The 19,833-nt window shown below is 42.4% G+C and overlaps 1 protein-coding gene and 1 long non-coding RNA gene across 4 annotated transcripts; one reads left to right on the forward strand and one right to left on the reverse strand.

Moving 5' to 3' along the window:
- Positions 1-9,006: 9,006 nt before the first annotated feature.
- Positions 9,007-15,627, forward strand: LOC127919412 (troponin I, fast skeletal muscle-like). Its single transcript, XM_052502920.1, has 5 exons — positions 9,007-9,034; positions 11,554-11,682; positions 12,451-12,540; positions 14,519-14,695; positions 15,066-15,627. The coding sequence occupies exons 1-5, from the start codon at positions 9,008-9,010 to the stop codon at positions 15,147-15,149; spliced, it is 507 nt and encodes a 168-aa protein (XP_052358880.1). The 5' UTR covers position 9,007; the 3' UTR covers positions 15,150-15,627.
- On the reverse strand, positions 9,175-11,271 carry LOC127919413 (uncharacterized). Of its 3 annotated transcripts, none has more exons than XR_008102883.1 (4): positions 11,087-11,271; positions 10,917-11,049; positions 10,658-10,879; positions 9,175-9,698 (listed from the first exon to the last, which is right to left on the reverse strand). It is a non-coding gene; the product is annotated as an uncharacterized LOC127919413 (long non-coding RNA). The 3 variants fall into 3 exon arrangements; XR_008102882.1 differs by adding an exon at positions 10,253-10,344 and having other exon boundaries at positions 9,175-9,717; positions 10,824-11,049; XR_008102881.1 differs by having other exon boundaries at positions 10,658-11,049.
- Positions 15,628-19,833: the final 4,206 nt, after the last annotated feature.

Consider the following 19,833-nt stretch of genomic DNA (forward strand, 5'->3'; position numbering starts at 1 on the left):
AACTCAGGAGGGAGGAGACTAAAGATGAGGAGAACTAGGAGAATATCAGAGGGAGCAGAACTAGAGAGGAGGTCAGTTAGGAGAACTAGGATAGGAGTTATGTCAGCCTAGGAGAGGAGGAGGAGTCAGCCTACATATGTCAGAGTCAGAAGGGATGTCAGAGTCAGCCTAGGTGGGTGGGTTATGTCAGGTGACATCACATTTATTGTGCCTAAAAATGATGCTGTAACAGCCTACATATGTCAGTTATGTTAATATGTCAGCATATGTCAAACCTCCTGATTTAGGTCAGTTATATACATATGTCAGTTATATGCTCAGCCTATATATGTCAGTTATGTCAGCCTACATATGTCAGTTATGTCAGCCTACATATGTCAGTTATGTCAGCCTACATATGTCAGTTATGTCAGTCTATATATGTCAGATCAGCCTACATATGTCAGTTATGTCAGCCTACATATGTCAGTTATGTCAGCCTACATATGTCAGTTATGTCAGCCTACATATGTCAGTTATGTCAGCCTACATATGTCAGTTATGTCAGCCTACATATGTCAGTTATGTCAGTCTATATATGTCAGATCAGCCTACATATGTCAGTTATGTCAGCCTATATATGTCAGTTATATCAGCCTATATATGTCAGTTATGTCAGCCTACATATGTCAGTTATGTCAGTCTATATATGTCAGATCAGCCTACATATGTCAGTTATGTCAGCCTATATATGTCAGTTATATCAGCCTATATATGTCCGTTATGTCAGCCTATATATGTCAGTCAGATCAGCCTACATATGTCAGTTATATCAGCCTACATATGTCAGTTATGTCAGCCTATATATGTCAGTTATGTCAGCCTACATATGTCAGTTATGTCAGCCTACATATGTCAGTTATGTCAGCCTACATATGTCAGTTATATCAGCCTATATATGTCAGTTATGTCAGCCTATATATGTCAGTCAGGTCAGCCTATAAATGTCAGTCAGATCAGCCTATATATGTCAGTTATATCAGCCTATATATGTCAGTTATGTCAGCCTACATATGTCAGTTATATCAGCCTATATATGTCAGTTATATCAGCCTACATATGTCAGTTATATCAGCCTGTATATGTCAGTTATGTCAGCCTACATATGTCAGTTATATCAGCCTATATATGTCAGTTATGTCAGCCTACATATGTCAGTTATGTCAGCCTACATATGTCAGTTATGTCAGCCTATATATGTCAGTTATGTCAGCCTACATATGTCAGTTATATCAGCCTATATATGTCAGTTATGTCAGCCTACATATGTCAGTTATGTCAGCCTACATATGTCAGTTATGTCAGCCTACATATGTCAGTTATGTCAGCCTACATATGTCAGTTATGTCAGCCTACATATGTCAGTTATGTCAGCCTACATATGTCAGTTATGTCAGCCTATATATGTCAGTTATATCAGCCTATATATGTCAGTTATGTCAGCCTATAAATGTCAGTTAGATCAGCCTATATATGTCAGTTATATCAGCCTATATATGTCAGTTATATCAGCCTATATATGTCAGTCAGATCAGCCTACATATGTCAGTTATATCAGCCTATATATGTCAGTTATGTCAGCCTACATATGTCAGTTATATCAGCCTATATATGTCAGTTATGTCAGCCTACATATGTCAGTTATATCAGCCTATATATGTCAGTTATGTCAGCCTACATATGTCAGTTATATCAGCCTATATATGTCAGTTATGTCAGCCTACATATGTCAGTTATATCAGCCTATATATGTCAGTTATATCAGCCTATATATGTCAGTTATGTCAGCCTACATATGTCAGTTATATCAGCCTACATATGTCAGTTATGTCAGCCTATATATGTCAGTTATGTCAGCCTACATATGTCAGTTATGTCAGCCTACATATGTCAGTTATGTCAGCCTACATATGTCAGTTATATCAGCCTATATATGTCAGTTATGTCAGCCTATATATGTCAGTCAGGTCAGCCTATAAATGTCAGTCAGATCAGCCTATATATGTCAGTTATATCAGCCTATATATGTCAGTCAGATCAGCCTACATATGTCAGTTATATCAGCCTATAAATGTCAGTTATATCAGCCTATAAATGTCAGTTATATCAGCCTATAAATGTCAGTTATATCAGCCTATATATGTCAGTTATATCAGCCTATATATGTCAGTTATATCAGCCTATATATGTCAGTCAGATCAGCCTATATATGTCAGTTATATCAGCCTATATATGTCAGTCAGATCAGCCTATATATGTCAGTTATATCAGCCTATATATGTCAGTCAGATCAGCCTATAAATGTCAGTTATGTCAGCCTATATATGTCAGTTATGTTAGCCTATATATGTCAGTCAGATCAGCCTATATATATCAGTTATGTCAGCCTATATATGTCAGTTGTATTAGCCTATATATAGGAGGAGGCTGACATGGTGGTTGGATACTGGGATTAGGAGGAGGCTGACATGGTGGTTGGATACTGGGGTTAGGAGGCTGACATGATAGTTGTATACTGGGGTTAGGAGGAGGCTGACATGGTGGTTGGATACTGGGGTTAGGAGGAGGCTGACATGATGGTTGGATACTGGGGTTAGGAGGAGGCTGACATGGTGGTTGGATACTGGGGTTAGGAGGAGGCTGACATGATGGTTGGATACTGGGGTTAGGAGGAGGCTGACATGGTGGTTGGATACTGGAGTTAGGAGGAGGCTGACATGATGGTTGTATACTGGGGTTAGGAGGAGGCTGACATGGTGGTTGGATACTGGGGTTAGGAGGAGGCCGACATGATGGTTGGATACTGGGGTTAGGAGGCTGACATGGTGGTTGGGTACTGGGGTTAGGAGGAGGCTGACATGGTGGTTGGATACTGGGGTTAGGAGGCTGACATGATGGTTGGATACTGGGGTTAGGAGGAGGCCGACATGATAGTTGGATACTGGGGTTAGGAGGCTGACATGGTGGTTGGATACTGGGGTTAGGGGGAGGCTGACATGGTAGTTGGATACTGGAGCCTGACATGGTGGTTGGGTACTGGAGGCTGACATGGTGGTTGATACTGGAGGCTGACATGGCGGTTGGGTACTGGAGGCTGACATGGTAGTTGGGTACTGGAGGCTGACATGGTGGTTGGTACTGGAGGCTGACATGGTGGTTGATACTGGAGGCTGACATAGTGGTTGATACTGGAGGCTGACACGGTGGTTGGTACTGGAGGCTGACATGGTGGTTGGTACTGGAGGCTGACATGGTGGTTGATACTGGAGGCTGACATGGTGGTTGATACTGGAGGCTGACATGGTGGTTGGTACTGGAGGCTGACATGGTGGTTGATACTGGAGGCTGACATGGTGGTTGATACTGGAGGCTGACATGGTGGTTGATACTGGAGGCTGACATGGTGGTTGATACTGGAGGCTGACATGGTGGTTGATACTGGAGGCTGACATGGTGGTTGGTACTGGAGGCTGACATGATGGTTGGTACTGGAGGCTGACATGGTGGTTGGTACTGGAGGCTGACATGATGGTTGGTACTGGAGGCTGACATGGTGGTTGGTACTGGAGGCTGACATGATGGTTGGTACTGGTAGGCTGACATGGTGGTTGGTACTGGAGGCTGACATGATGGTTGGTACTGGAGGCTGACATGGTGGTTGGTACTGGAGGCTGACATGATGGTTGGTACTGGAGGCTGACATGGTGGTTGGTACTGGAGGCTGACATGATGGTTGGTACTGGAGGCTGACATGATGGTTGGTACTGGAGGCTGACATGGTGGTTGGTACTGGAGGCTGACATGATGGTTGGTACTGGAGGCTGACATGATGGTTGGTACTGGAGGCTGACATGGTGGTTGGTACTGGAGGCTGACATGGTGGTTGGTACTGGAGGCTGACATGATGGTTGGTACTGGAGGCTGACATGATGGTTGGTACTGGAGGCTGACATGATGGTTGGTACTGGAGGCTGACATGATGGTTGGTACTGGAGGCTGACATGGTGGTTGATACTGGAGGCTGACATGGTGGTTGGGTACTGGAGGCTGACACTGTGGTTGATACTGGAGACTGACTCTGTGGTTGATACTGGAGACTGACTCTGTGGTTGATAATGGAGACTGACTCTGTGGTTGATACTGGAGGCTGACACTGTGGGTTGATACTGGAGACTGACTCTGTGGTTGGTACTGGAGGCTGACTCTGTGGGTTGATACTGGAGACTGACTCTGTGGGTGGGTACTGGAGACTGACATGGTGGTTGATACTGGAGGCTGACACTGTGGTTGATACTGGAGGCTGGCTCTATGGGTTGGTACTGGAGGCTAACATGGTGGTTGATACTGGAGACTGACTCTGTAGGTGGGTACTGGAGGCTGACACTGTGGTTGATACTGGAGACTGACTCTGTGGGTGGGTAATGGAGGCTGACATGGTGGTTAGATACTGGAGACTGACTCTGTGGGTGGGTACTGGAGACTGACTCTGTGTGGGTACTGGAGGCTGACTCTGGGTGGGTACTGGGAGGCTGACACGTTGGTTGGGTAATTGATCACACCATGTGTGACCTCTGGGTCATGACAGTTCAGAGGGGTCCTTCTCTTTCTTACCCTCGTCTTCTCTTCTTGTCACAGCCAGTCTGCCAGTTTATGGAGTCAAGACACTCTCTGACAATACTATCTTTATAGTTTACCAATTACTAATTTAATAATACATTTGACCAATCACACAGAGTTGTGAATTCATTGGAAGTGTCTAATTCAATCAATTGACAGGGAGTCATTTTACAAACTAATCAAGTGACCTGCTGATTGTTCCCTGAGTTCTATATAACAGACATGAAACCAGCGGCAACCGGAGTCATTGTCTAATTTATCCAGTAGCAGTAACTTGAGAGCTTGATGGATTTCAAACACATTCAGAGTTATGAGGTAACACAGAGTGGGTCCTCCCTTCACCAAAAATCAGGATTAAGTCAAATCTAAAATCAGGAATATTTTAAATCACATCTAACATCAGATTTATTTTAAATCACATCTAAAATCAGGATTTTGTCATGCCAAATCTAATGTCAGGAATATTTGAACTAAAAACTTTAACTAGAAACGTTGCTGGCAGATGATTTACGAATGCGGAGGTATTTCAGGAACTAACTGCCCCATTGGCCCTGCCTTTGGCCCCACTCCCATAAAGAGAACCTTGCCCTTTTGCTTTTCTGCTGAGCTTTCAGGAAACAGACTATATACCTTCCAAATCTGTTCCTGTCTCTGTCTTGCCGGTAGCTCTCATCCCCACATCATTTACTTGTACCTTCACTGGGTTTATAGGTGAGATGTTCTTCTTTCCTCTCTGCTCCGTCTGTAACGAATGTGCTGTATATTCATGTATTCATCTATTGGTACCAGATTGCATGTGGTCCATCCCATGTGGGATTAGATGTGACTTTTGGACCAGATTGTGTGTGGTCCGTCCCATGTGGGAATAGATGTGACTTTTGGACCAGATTGCATGTGGTCCGTTCCATGTGGGATTAGATGTGACTTTTGGACCAGATTGCATGTGGTCCGTTCCATGTGGGATTAGATGTGACTTTTGGACCAGATTGCATGTGGTCCGTTCCATGTGGGAATAGATGTGACTTTTGGACCAGATTGCATGTGGTCCGTCCCATGTGGGAATAGATGTGACTTTTGGACCAGATTGCATGTGGTCCGTTCCATGTGGGATTAGATGTGACTTTTGGACCAGATTGCATGTGGTCCGTTCCATGTGGGATTAGATGTGACTTTTGGACCAGATTGCATGTGGTCCGTCCCATGTGGGAATAGATGTGACTTTTGGACCAGATTGTGTGTGGTCCGTCCCATGTGGGATTAGATGTGACTTTTGGACCAGATTGCTTGTGGTCCGTCCCATGTGGGAATAGATGTGACTTTTGGACCAGATTGTATGTGGTCCGTTCCATGTGGGAATAGATGTGACTTTTGGACCAGATTGTGTGTGGTCCGTCCCATGTGGGATTAGATGTGACTTTTGGACCAGATTGCATGTGGTCCGTCCCATGTGGGATGAGATGTGACTTTTGGACCAGATTGGGTGTGGTCCGTCCCATGTGGGATGAGATGTGACTTTTGGACCAGATTGTGTGTGGTCCGTCCCATGTGGGAATAGATGTGACTTTTGGACCAGATTGCGTGTGGTCCGTCCCATGTGGGATTAGATGTGACTTTTGGACCAGATTGCATGTGGTCCGTTCCATGTGGGATTAGATGTGACTTTTGGACCAGATGTGTGTGGTCCGTCCCATGTGGGATTAGATGTGACTTTTGGACCAGATTGCGTGTGGTCCGTCCCATGTGGGATTAGATGTGACTTTTGGACCAGATTGTGTGTGGTCCGTCCCATGTGGGATTAGATGTGACTTTTGGACCAGATTGTGTGTGGTCCGTCCCATGTGGGAATAGATGTGACTTTTGGACCAGATTGTGTGTGGTCCGTCCCATGTGGGATTAGATGTGACTTTTGGACCAGATTGTGTGTGGTCCGTCCCATGTGGGATTAGATGTGACTTTTGGACCAGATTGTGTGTGGTCCGTCCCATGTGGGATTAGATGTGACTTTTGGACCAGATTGTGTGTGGTCCGTCCCATGTGGGATTAGATGTGACTTTTGGACCAGATTGTGTGTGGTCCGTCCCATGTGGGATTAGATGTGACTTTTGGACCAGATTGCGTGTGGTCCGTCCCATGTGGGATTAGATGTGACTTTTGGACCAGATTGTGTGTGGTCCGTCCCATGTGGGATTAGATGTGACTTTTGGACCAGATTGCATGTGGTCCATCCCATGTGGGAATAGATGTGACTTTTGGACCAGATTGTGTGTGGTCCGTCCCATGTGGGATTAGATGTGACTTTTGGACCAGATTGTGTGTGGTCCGTCCCATGTGGGAATAGATGTGACTTCTGGACCAGATTGCGTGTGGTCCATCCCATGTGGGATTAGATGTGACTTCTGGACCAGATTGGGTGTGGTCCGTCCCATGTGGGATTAGATGTGACTTCTGGACCAGATTGCGTGTGGTCCATCCCATGTGGGATTAGATGTGACTTTTGGACCAGATTGGGTGTGGTCCGTCCCATGTGGGATTAGATGTGACTTTTGGACCAGATTGTGTGTGGTCCGTCCCATGTGGGATTAGATGTGACTTTTGGACCAGATTGTGTGTGGTCCGTCCCATGTGGGAATAGATGTGACTTTTGGACCAGATTGGTGTGGTCCGTCCCATGTGGGATGAGATGTGACTTTGGACCCGTCCCATGATTGGGATGTGACTTCTAGATGATTGACTTTTGGACCAGATTGCGTGTGGTCCGTCCCATGTGGGAATAGATGTGACTTTTGGACCAGATTGCGTGTGGTCCGTCCCATGTGGGATTAGATGTGACTTTTGGACCAGATTGCGTGTGGTCCGTCCCATGTGGGAATAGATGTGACTTTTGGACCAGATTGCGTGTGGTCCGTCCCATGTGGGATTAGATGTGACTTCTGGACCAGATTGTGTGTGGTCCGTCCCATGTGGGAATAGATGACTTTTGGGATTGTGTGTGGTCCGTCCCATAGATGTGACTTCTGGGTCCGTCCCAGACTTTGTGTGTGGTCCGTCCCATGTGGGGTTAGATGTGACTTTTGGACCAGATTGCGTGTGGTGTGTGAGCTCTGATAATTTAGACTGCTTTTTTAGAATAGAATAGAAGATAACTTTATTTTTCTCAAGAGGCAACGTGGGTTGAGGCTTTCGGATATTCACAGGTGTTTGTCTGTGTGTTTTAGACAGACAAGTGTTGGAAGAGATGCATCCAAAGCCTGGTTTTCAGCTGTTTTCTCTGTAGTTCAGAGTGAATGTGGTGTTAATTAAAGGCTCTTGTGGCTCTATTTGGCCAGTTGCTCGTTTATAAGCTCTGTAAAAAAGGACTGCAGTTTGTTTAGAGATATAGCTTTGGCATGGTAGAGGTGGATAATCACTATATGGCTTATAATTGTAAACTTGAATTTGTGTTGTAATTTCACAGTTTACTTCAAACGGCTTATGGATTGTCTGATGTTATTCCAATAGATTTGTTGAGATTCAACTATATACAAAGGAAAATCCAATTGGGTATTTTCATACATTCTGAACATGCATTTTGTGAATGTCAGCGGTATTTTGTGAAAGGACCTATTTTGGTGCCATAATCCTTATGGACTCCTGCGTGACCAAAGATTTCAGGAAATGAGAGTCTTGTTGATTTGCTATCAACCTTGGGACGGGTTATATTGTACAGATTCAAAGACATTCATTCAAGAGGAAACAACCCTTCCCCCTTTAACCAGCAGGAATTATACTCTTGATGTTGTTGGACTTCTGTGTTACATTTGGCTAAACGGATCCAAGCAAATTATTGATCAAGTTATTGACCATTCATTATCTAATGTCTGTTGCATTTCTTTTTGATATGCAATTGCGCATGACTTGCATTGGATCAACCTTGAAATCTTTGGTTTCTACCCCGCCCCGACCCCCATCCACCCCCCACCACCACCACCACCAAATTACATAAAATAACAACAGGTCAAAATGAATAAACTGTTTCCTGTTTGTTCATCTCTTGACACAGGAAGTAAAACAAAACAACAGGCCAAAATGTCTGAGTAAGTTTACGTTTTCAGTTTACAGAAAAATATACTTCACTATACTGTATTCATCTACTGTATTCTGTCTGTGAACATGTTTTCAACATAGAAAACCAGGCAGTACAACGGAGTAATACTATGCTATGATGATTCCCAATAGTGTTGCAATTATTCCTACCGTAATGTAATAAAATGAATTCCTAAAAATGTTTAATCTTCACGTACCTGTCTCTGTGGCTTCACCTTGTATATTTCCCTTCAATGACCCTGATCTGCTTTATCCAATCAGTAAAAAGATGACGAGTCGTAGGAACTACCTGAAGGTAAGGATCACCATTCATTCCAGAAGGGTTTTATATACAGCTAATACACCCTCATGTTCTATAAAGACCCTCATGTTCTATAAAGACCTTCATGTTCTATAAAGACCTTCATGTTCTATAAAGACCTTCTGTTCTATAAAGACCTTCTGTTCTATAAAGACCTTCTGTTCTATAAAGACCTTCATGTTCTATAAAGACCTTCATGTTCTATAAAGACCTTCATGTTCTATAAAGACCTTCATGTTCTATAAAGACCATCATGTTCTATAAAGACCTTCTGTTCTATAAAGACCTTCTGTTCTATAAAGACCTTCACATTCTATAAAGACCCTCATGTTCTATAAAGACCCTCATGTTCTATAAAGACCCTCATGTTCTATAAAGACCTTCTGTTCTATAAAGACCTTCATGTTCTATAAAGACCTTCATGTTCTATAAAGACCCTCATGTTCTATAAAGACCATCATGTTCTATAAAGACCTTCTGTTCTATAAAGACCTTCTGTTCTATAAAGACCTTCACATTCTATAAAGACTCTCATGTTCTATAAAGACCTTCTGTTCTATAAAGACCTTCTGTTCTATAAAGACCCCCATGTTCTATAAAGACCCTCTGTTCTATAAAGACCCTCATTTTCTATAAAGACCTTCTGTTCTATAAAGACCTTCATGTTCTATAAAGACCTTCATGTTCTATAAAGACCTTCATATTCTATAAAGACCTTCTGTTCTATAAAGACCTTCATGTTCTATAAAGACCTTCATGTTCTATAAAGACCTTCATGTTCTATAAAGACCTTCTGTTCTATAAAGACCTTCATGTTCTATAAAGACCTTCATGTTCTATAAAGACCCTCATGTTCTATAAAGACCTTCTGTTCTATAAAGACCTTCTGTTCTATAAAGACCTTCTGTCTTTAAAGACCCCCATGTTCTATAAAGACCTTCATGTTCTATAAAGACCTTCTGTTCTATAAAGACCTTCTGTCTATAAAGACCTTCATGTTCTATAAAGACCTTCATGTTCTATAAAGACCCTCATGTTCTATAAAGACCTTCTGTTCTATAAAGACCTTCTGTTCTATAAAGACCTTCTGTCTATAAAGACCCTCATGTTCTATAAAGACCTTCATGTTCTATAAAGACCTTCTGTTCTATAAAGACCCCATGTTCTATAAAGACCCTCTGTTCTATAAAGACCCTCATGTTCTATAAAGACCTTCTGTTCTATAAAGACCTTCTGTTCTATAAAGACCTTCATGTTCTATAAAGACCTTCTGTTCTATAAAGACCTTCATGTTCTATAAAGACCTTCTGTTCTATAAAGACCTTCTGTTCTATAAAGACCTTCACATTCTATAAAGACTCTCATGTTCTATAAAGACCTTCTGTTCTATAAAGACCTTCTGTTCTATAAAGACCCCATGTTCTATAAAGACCCTCTGTTCTATAAAGACCTTCATGTTCTATAAAGACCTTCATGTTCTATAAAGACCTTCTGTTATGTAAAGACCTTCATGTTCTATAAAGACCTTCTGTTCTATAAAGACCTTCTGTTCTATAAAGACCTTCATGTTCTATAAAGACCTTCATGTTCTATAAAGACCTTCTGTTATGCAAAGACCTTCATGTTCTATAAAGACCTTCTGTTCTATAAAGACCTTCTGTTCTATAAAGACCTTCATGTTCTATAAAGACCTTCTGTTCTATAAAGACCTTCATGTTCTATAAAGACCTTCATGTTCTATAAAGACCTTCTGTTCTATAAAGACCTTCTGTTCTATAAAGACCTTCATGTTCTATAAAGACCTTCTGTTCTATAAAGACCTTCATGTTCTATAAAGACCTTCATGTTCTATAAAGACCTTCTGTTCTATAAAGACCTTCATGTTCTATAAAGACCTTCATGTTCTATAAAGACCTTCATGTTCTATAAAGACCCTCATGTTCTATAAAGACCTTCATGTTCTATAAAGACCTTCATGTTCTATAAAGACCTTCATGTTCTATAAAGACCTTCATGTTCTATAAAGACCTTCTGTTCTATAAAGACCTTCATGTTCTATAAAGACCTTCATGTTCTATAAAGACCTTCATGTTCTATAACGTTTCCCAGGTTTAGTTTGAACATGATCCAGTTCCACACAGAGAACAACCTGCTTGACGTCACAGACTGATTTTAATGCAGACTTTACATTGTAGTCGTATTCAGGGGTAAATGTTATGTGATCCAGACAGTGTTAGCCCCCCCCCAAAAAAAAAAACACACACACGCGCGCTGTAGTAGACCTTGTCGACTTCTTGGTCAGCAGGAGCTCGTTTCGATCAATGGAGTTGAGGAGTAGAAACCAACCCTTACAGTTCTACATCACTCGTAACACTTCACCTGAAGCTCTGTAGATCTAGAGACCTTCAAGTTATGTGATATGAATACGGTATTGATATAGACAACCCCTTAGACAAGCAGATGTGGCCACTGAACTCTGTAATGTGATGTGATTTGTCCTCTCCCCCATCCAGAGCTTGATGCTCCAGATCGCTGCCGGCTTGCTCGAGGCTGAGGCGGTCGAGGCTGAGGCAGAGAAGGCCAGGTACATGAAGGAGAACTGCCCTGTCCCTGAATTCTTGGTATGCATGGCAGAGCTCACGGTAAGCTATTAGCGCCAACCCCTCTTTCTCTTTCTCTCTTTCTCTTTCTCAATCTCTCTCTCTTTCTCAATCTCTCTCTCTTTCTCAATCTCTCTCTCTTTCTCAATCTCACTCTCTCCCAATCTCTCTCTCTCTCAATCTCTTTCTCTTTCTCAAACTCTCTCTCTTTCTCAATCTATCTCTCTCTCTCTCAATCTCTCTCTCTCTCAATCTCTCTCTCTCTCTCTCTCACTCTCTGATACTTAGTTTGCTGTGTATTCCTTCGTATAGGGTCATAAAACTATGACTTTATCTCTCTCTCTCTCTGCATCTCTCTCTATCTCTGTCTCTCTTGCTCTCTCTCTATGTCTCTCTGTATGTCTCTCTATGCCTCTCTTGCTCTCTCTCTATGTCTCTCTGTATGTCTCTCTATGCCTCTCTTTCTCTCTCTCTATGTCTCTCTGTATGTCTCTCTATGCCTCTCTTGCTCTCTCTCTATGTCTCTCTGTATGTCTCTCTATGCCTCTCTTGCTCTCTCTCTATGTCTCTCTGTATGTCTCTCTATGCCTCTCTTTCTCTCTCTCTATGTCTCTCTGTATGTCTCTCTATGCCTCTCTTTCTCTCTCTCTATGTCTCTCTGTATGTCTCTCTATGCCTCTCTTTCTCTCTCTCTATGTCTCTCTGTATGTCTCTCTATGCCTCTCTTGCTCTCTCTCTATGTCTCTCTGTATGTCTCTCTATGCCTCTCTTTCTCTCTCTCTCTATGTCTCTCTGTATGTCTCTCTTCAGGACTTGTGCAAGAAGCTCCATCAGAAGATCGAGAGGGTTGATGAGGAGAGATACGACATGTCAACCAAGGTGACCAAGTCCGAGAAGGAGGTGAGTTCTACCACTGTTACTCATATTATTAGTTAACTTACTCTCTAAGACAGAGCCAAGGGGGTAACAGTAGTTCACTGTTACTCATATTAGAGCCAAGGGGGTAACAGTAGTTCACTGTTACTCATATTAGAGCCAAGGGGGTAACAGTAGTTCACTGTTACTCATATTAGAGCCAAGGGGGTAACAGTAGTTCACTGTTACTCATATTAGAGCCAAGGGGGTAACAGTAGTTCACTGTTACTCATATTAGAGCCAAGGGGGTAACAGTAGTTCACTGTTACTCATATTAGAGCCAAGGGGGTAACAGTAGTTCACTGTTACTCATATTAGAGCCAAGGGGGTAACAGTAGTTCACTGTTACTCATATTAGAGCCAAGGGGGTAACAGTAGTTCACTGTTACTCATATTAGAGCCAAGGGGGTAACAGTAGTTCACTGTTACTCATATTAGAGTTCACAAGGGGTAACAGTAGTTCACTGTTACTCATATTAGAGCCAAAGGGGTGACAGTAGTTCACTGTTACTCATATTAGAGCCAAGGGGTAACAGTAGTTCACTGTTACTCATATTAGAGCCAAGGGGTAACAGTAGTTCACTGTTACTCATATTAGAGCCAAGGGGTAACAGTAGTTCACTGTTACTCATATTAGAGCCAAGGGGGTAACAGTAGTTCACTGTTACTCATATTAGAGCCAAGGGGTGACAGTAGTTCACTGTTACTCATATTAGAGCCAAGGGGGGTAACAGTAGTTCACTGTTACTCATATTAGAACCAAAGGGGTAACAGTAGTTCACTGTTACTCATATTAGAGCCAAGGGGGTAACAGTAGTTCACTGTTACTCATATTAGAGCCAAGGGGTAACAGTAGTTCACTGTTACTCATATTAGAGCCAAGGGGGTAACAGTAGTTCACTGTTACTCATATTAGAGCCAAGGGGGTAACAGTAGTTCACTGTTACTCATATTAGAGCCAAGGGGTAACAGTAGTTCACTGTTACTCATATTAGAGCCAAGGGGTAACAGTAGTTCACTGTTACTCATATTAGAGCCAAGGGGTAACAGTAGTTCACTGTTACTCATATTAGAGCCAAGGGGGTAACAGTAGTTCACTGTTACTCATATTAGAGCCAAGGGGGTAACAGTAGTTCACTGTTACTCATATTAGAGCCAAGGGGGTAACAGTAGTTCACTGTTACTCATATTAGAGCCAAGGGGGTAACAGTAGTTCACTGTTACTCATATTAGAGCCAAAGGGGTAACAGTAGTTCACTGTTACTCATATTAGAGCCAAGGGGGTAACAGTAGTTCACTGTTACTCATATTAGAGCCAAGGGGGTAACAGTAGTTCACTGTTACTCATATTAGAGCCAAGGGGGTAACAGTAGTTCACTGTTACTCATATTAGAGCCAAGGGGTAACAGTAGTTCACTGTTACTCATATTAGAGTTACCAAGGGGGTGACAGTAGTTCACTGTTACTCATATTAGAGCCAAGGGGGTAACAGTAGTTCACTGTTACTCATATTAGAGCCAAGGGGGTAACAGTAGTTCACTGTTACTCATATTAGAACCAAGGGGTAACAGTAGTTCACTGTTACTCATATTAGAACCAAGGGGTAACAGTAGTTCACTGTTACTCATATTAGAGCCAAGGGGGTAACAGTAGTTCACTGTTACTCATATTAGAGCCAAGGGGTGACAGTAGTTCACTGTTACTCATATTAGAGCCAAGGGGGTAACAGTAGTTCACTGTTACTCATATTAGAGCCAAGGGGGTAACAGTAGTTCACTGTTACTCATATTAGAGCCAAGGGGGTAACAGTAGTTCACTGTTACTCATATTAGAGCCAAGGGGGTAACAGTAGTTCACTGTTACTCATATTAGAGCCAAGGGGGTAACAGTAGTTCACTGGTGTTTGGCGTCTGGCAGTCAACAGTCTGTGTGTGATAAGTGCTTCCTGTTGAATTCCAAACAGGTTGAGGACTTGAAGATGAAGGTAGTTGAACTGAATGGTAAGTTCAGGAAGCCCGTCCTGAAGAAAGTCCGCATGTCTGCTGATGCTATGCTCCAGGCTCTGCTGGGCTCCAAACACAAGGTGTCCATGGATCTGAGGTCCAACCTGAAGCAAGTCAAGAAGGAGGTCAAGGAAGAGGTGGGTGTTGTTCTGGACATAAGAACATACTGTAATTATAGTATAGTTTAGCTTAATAATGTTACTATATATGTAATGTGACTTATTTACTGTGTAAATAATGTGATAGTTTTATTTGAAAGCCTCGTCCATGAATGTATCTGTTCTGTAGCTGTTCTACAGGATCCCACTTCTGACACCAAATGTCATATCATTAGTCCAAAATTTCAAAGACAATGTCTCCCAGTATAGGCCTCTAAGCAGCAACAACTGTAAGCCTGTTCAACCCAACACTCCAATGTGAATCATGCTAACACTGCCCACACCAAGTGTCATATATTTCAAATACATTTTCACTCATGTACTTATTCTGCCCTTCTTCCCCCCTCAGGACAAAGATGCTGTGGGAGACTGGCGTAAGAACATCGAAGACAAATCAGACAGAAAGAAGATGTTTGAGACTCATAAGGAGTAGATGTTACTGGAGATCCAGACAGGAAGTAGTTTGAGACTCATAAGGAGTAGATGTTACTGGAGATCCAGACAGGAAGTAGTTTGAGACTCATAAGGAGTAGATGTTACTGGAGATCCAGACAGGAAGTAGTTTGAGACTCATAAGGAGTAGATGTTACTGGAGATCCAGACAGGAAGTAGTTTGAGACTCATAAGGAGTAGATGTTACTGGAGATCCAGACAGGAAGTAGTTTGAGACTCATAAGGAGTAGATGTTACTGGAGTTCCAGACAGGAAGTAGTTTGAGACTCATAAGGAGTAGAAACAAAAACCTGTCTGGAACTCTTGTGACACGTATCCACGTGTTTAATCAAACTCTCCAGTTTAAACGAACGAGCTATGTGTTCGGAGTTCCGTTTGTCCCCCAATTGGATATCTAGTCTTTTGTTTCACACGAAACACAAAAACAGTTACGTGACCCCCCCCCCCCCCAAAACAAATTATATTGTGCAATATTTATACTAATTGTCATCAAATAAACCCTGGTCAGCAAATAGAAACTGTTTTTTTGTGATTTGTGGAGTCACTACTGTCTTCACAACAACAGACCAGCGTCCTGACGGGTTTAACCTGCTCTTGAAATGACATGGCTGTAGTAATATTGATGTGTTCAAGAGGTACAACGTTTGGAAGGGACCACAACATTCACACTGAGGAGTTGCCATGTGTTTTAACCAGTCTGTTTATAGACCTCCTGGTCAGCAGGAACCAGCCTGACCAATAAACACCACCGGCAGGTGTGGCCTCCCGAAGACGGCTTACTGGGGTCACATGGGTCAGTAAGGGCAGGATCTAACTCTGTCAGATCACCAGCTGTTTAGAGCTCAGCAGGTGTGGCCTCCCGATTTCTAAAGACGGCTTACTGGGGTCACATGGGTCAGTAAGGGCAGGATCTAACTCTGTCAGATCACCAGCTGTTTAGAGCTCAGCAGGTGTGGCCTCCCGAAGACGGCTCCTTGGGGTCACACTGGACAGCAGCTCTCTGATTTCATCTGATTTCTCCCTACGTCTCTGTCTATCTCTGATTTCATCTGGTTTTTCCCTACCTCTCTGTCTATCTCTGATTTCATCTGGTTTTTCCCTACCTCTCTGTCTATCTCTGATTTCATCTGATTTCTCCCTACCTCTCTGTCTATCTCTGATTTCATCTGGTTTCTCCCTACCTCTCTGTCTATCTCTGATTTTATCTGATTTCTCCCTACCTCTCTGTCTATCTCTGATTTCATCTGATTTCTCCCTACCTCTCTGTCTATCTCTGATTTCATCTGATTTCTCCCTACCTCTCTGTCTATCTCTGATTTCATCTGGTTTCTCCCTACCTCTCTGTCTATCTCTGATTTCATCTGATTTCTCCCTACCTCTCTGTCTATCTCTGATTTCATCTGATTTCTCCCTACCTCTCTGTCTATCTCTGATTTCATCTGATCTCTCCCTACCTCTCTGTCTATCTCTGATTTCATCTGATTTCTCCCTACCTCTCTGTCTAACTCTGATTTTATATGATTTCTCCATACCTCTCTGTCTATCTCTGATTTCATCTGATTTCTACCTACCTCTCTGTCTATCTCTGATTTCATCTGTTGCTCCCTACCTCTCTGTCTATCTCTGATTTCATCTGTTTGCTCCTACCTCTCTGTCTAACTCTGATTTCATCTGTTGCTCCCTACCTCTCTGTCTAACTCTGATTTCATCTGTTGCTCCCTACCTCTCTGTCTATCTCTGATTTCATCTGTTGCTCCCTACCTCTCTGTCTATCTCTGATTTCATCTGTTGCTCCCTACCTCTCTGTCTAACTCTGATTTCATCTGTTGCTCCCTACCTCTCTGTCTAACTCTGATTTCATCTGTTGCTCCCTACCTCTCTGTCTATCTAACCTCTCTGTCTATCTCTGATTTCATCTGTTGCTCCCTACCTCTCTGTCTAACTCTGATTTCATCTGTTGCTCCTCCCTCTCTGTCTAACTCTGATTTCATCTGTTGCTCCCTACCTCTCTGTCTAACTCTGATTTCATCTGTTGCTCCCTACCTCTCTGTCTAACTCTGATTTCATCTGTTGCTCCCTACCTCTCTGTCTATCTCTGATTTCATCTGTTGCTCCCTACCTCTCTGTCTAACTCTGATTTCATCTGTTGCTCCCTACCTCTCTGTCTAACTCTGATTTCATCTGTGCTCCCTACCTTCTGTCTAACTCTGATTTCATCTGTTGCTCCCTACCTCTCTGTCTAACTCTGATTTCATCTGTTGCTCCCTACCTCTCTGTCTAACTCTGATTTCATCTGTTGCTCCCTACCTCTCTGTCTAACTCTGATTTCATCTGTTGCTCCCTACCTCTCTGTCTAACTCCTGATTTCATCTGTTGCTCCCTACCTCTCTGTCTAACTCTGATTTCATCTGTTGCTCCCTACCTCTCTGTCTATCTCTGATTTCATCTGATTGCTCCCTACCTCTCTGTCTATCTCTGATTTCATCTGTTGCTCCCTACCTCTCTGTCTAACTCTGATTTCATCTGTTGCTCCCTACCTCTCTGTCTATCTCTGATTTCATCTGATTTCTCCCTACCTCTCTGTCTATCTCTGATTTCATCTGTTGCTCCCTACCTCTCTGTCTAACTCTGATTTCATCTGTTGCTCCCTACCTCTCTGTCTATCTCTGATTTCATCTGATTGCTCCCTACCTCTCTGTCTATCTCTGATTTCATCTGTTGCTCCCTACCTCTCTGTCTAACTCTGATTTCATCTGTTGCTCCCTACTCTCTGTCTATCTCTGATTTCATCATTGCTCCCTACCTCTCTGTCTAACTCTGATTTCATCTGTTGCTCCCTACCTCTCTGTCTAACTCTGATTTCATCTGTTGCTCCCTACCTCTCTGTCTATCTCTGATTTCATCTGTTTGCTCCCTACGTCTCTGTCTAACTCTGATTTCATCTGTTTTCCCTACGTCTCTGTCTAACTCTGATTTCATCTGTTTGCTCCCACGTCTCTGTCTAACTCTGATTTCATCTGTTTGCTCCCTACGTCTCTGTCTATCTCTGATTTCATCTGTTGCTCCCTACCTCTCTGTCTATCTCTGATTTCATTGGTTTGCTCCCTACGTCTCTGTCTAACTCTGATTTCATCTGTTTGCTCCCTACGTCTCTGTCTATCTCTGATTTCATCTGTTTGCTCCCTACGTCTCTGTCTAACTCTGATTTCATCTGTTTGCTCCCTACGTCTCTGTCTATCTCTGATTTCATCTGTTTGCTCCCTACGTCTCTGTCTAACTCTGATTTCATCTGTTTGCTCCCTACGTCTCCGTCTAATTAAAGAGAGATACTTTTTTCATTCCACCATATGAATATTTTTGTCTGTGATTTAGTTGCTTGACAAGTCCTAAAACTTCAGAAGGACAAAAAACGTGATTTTAAATGATGACGTTTTTTTGTGCCCTTGAGGTCAAAATTGACCCTCCTGTTGGTGCTTTTAGGGTTAAACAGACAGCTGGTCCCAGAACTGTGCCTATATATACTCTTCTTCATATGTCTCCTCCCTGGCTTGACAATCCAGTCACTCATCGCTCCGTCTTGCAACGCTCTCTTCCTTCTAGGTGAGATTCCTCCCATTCCGATCTTCTATCTCCTCTCTGCTCTCTTGGTTTCAACTCTGCATTCAGTAGAGATTCAGTGTCACTGTGATTTATAGTCTGCCATTTTTCTATTAGCTGACTGTAATTATCACACAACGTAAATAGATGCTACTCACTGAAAAATGTAATTGGTATTAATTGACAAGAATTTACACATAAAAAAAACAAAAACATCTTGATGTTTATAGTAGAAGAAGAAGATGCTGTTCCTTGTCTACTTTGACAGAGGGTTGTTTTTTCAACACTTGGGATCAGGATGCTGACTAGTAGGTTGGCTGTCCTAACATTCATTTCATTACATTTACATTTAAGTCATTTAGCAGACGCTCTTATCCAGAGCGACTTACAAATTGTGCATTCACCTACACAGGTTCCATCAGATAGGTCATCAGCCCAGCCAGTACTGTAGCCTGGTCCCAGATCTGTTTTGTCAGGTCAGTGATCGGCTGAGATGAGGACAAGTGGCAGTGGAGTCACCACACTGCCACTTGATACCGCATGATTCTACAGCCCAAAAGTGTGTGCCATGGTTTCCACAGCTCAGTATAGACCAATACCTTTGTAAGAATAACATTCAACTGGCATGTATGAATTAACATGGCATCCATCCATCTCTGGAGACAGATATGTTTCTGTGGTAGAAGGCTTTGTATTTTAATTTGTATTTTTTATAAAATGGTTAAAATGATTCTCTAACTCTGACTTCACAAGATAGGTTGATGTTTCAGGAGAAATAGCCAAGATGTTATTCTTATAGTTTTACTGTTGAACTGAATATTGGTTTGGAGTTATTGATTTAATGAATGGCATGATCTTTTACACTCAGACATTTGAATATAGTTTCAAGACTTCCTGGTATTTATCCAGTCTAACTGACAGAACTGTTGATTGATTCATTGAAGACAGATTTTCTTTATCACTCTAAACCTTTATGTATATATTTTTTGACATTTTTGAGCGACAGACAAACTTGTTTTTTCCACTCAGATATGTCAGAAACACTTTCTAAGTCAAACATTTAAAAG

This window comes from Oncorhynchus keta, unplaced genomic scaffold (assembly GCF_023373465.1).
Source record: "Oncorhynchus keta strain PuntledgeMale-10-30-2019 unplaced genomic scaffold, Oket_V2 Un_contig_1659_pilon_pilon, whole genome shotgun sequence".
Lineage (NCBI taxonomy): Eukaryota > Metazoa > Chordata > Actinopteri > Salmoniformes > Salmonidae > Oncorhynchus > Oncorhynchus keta.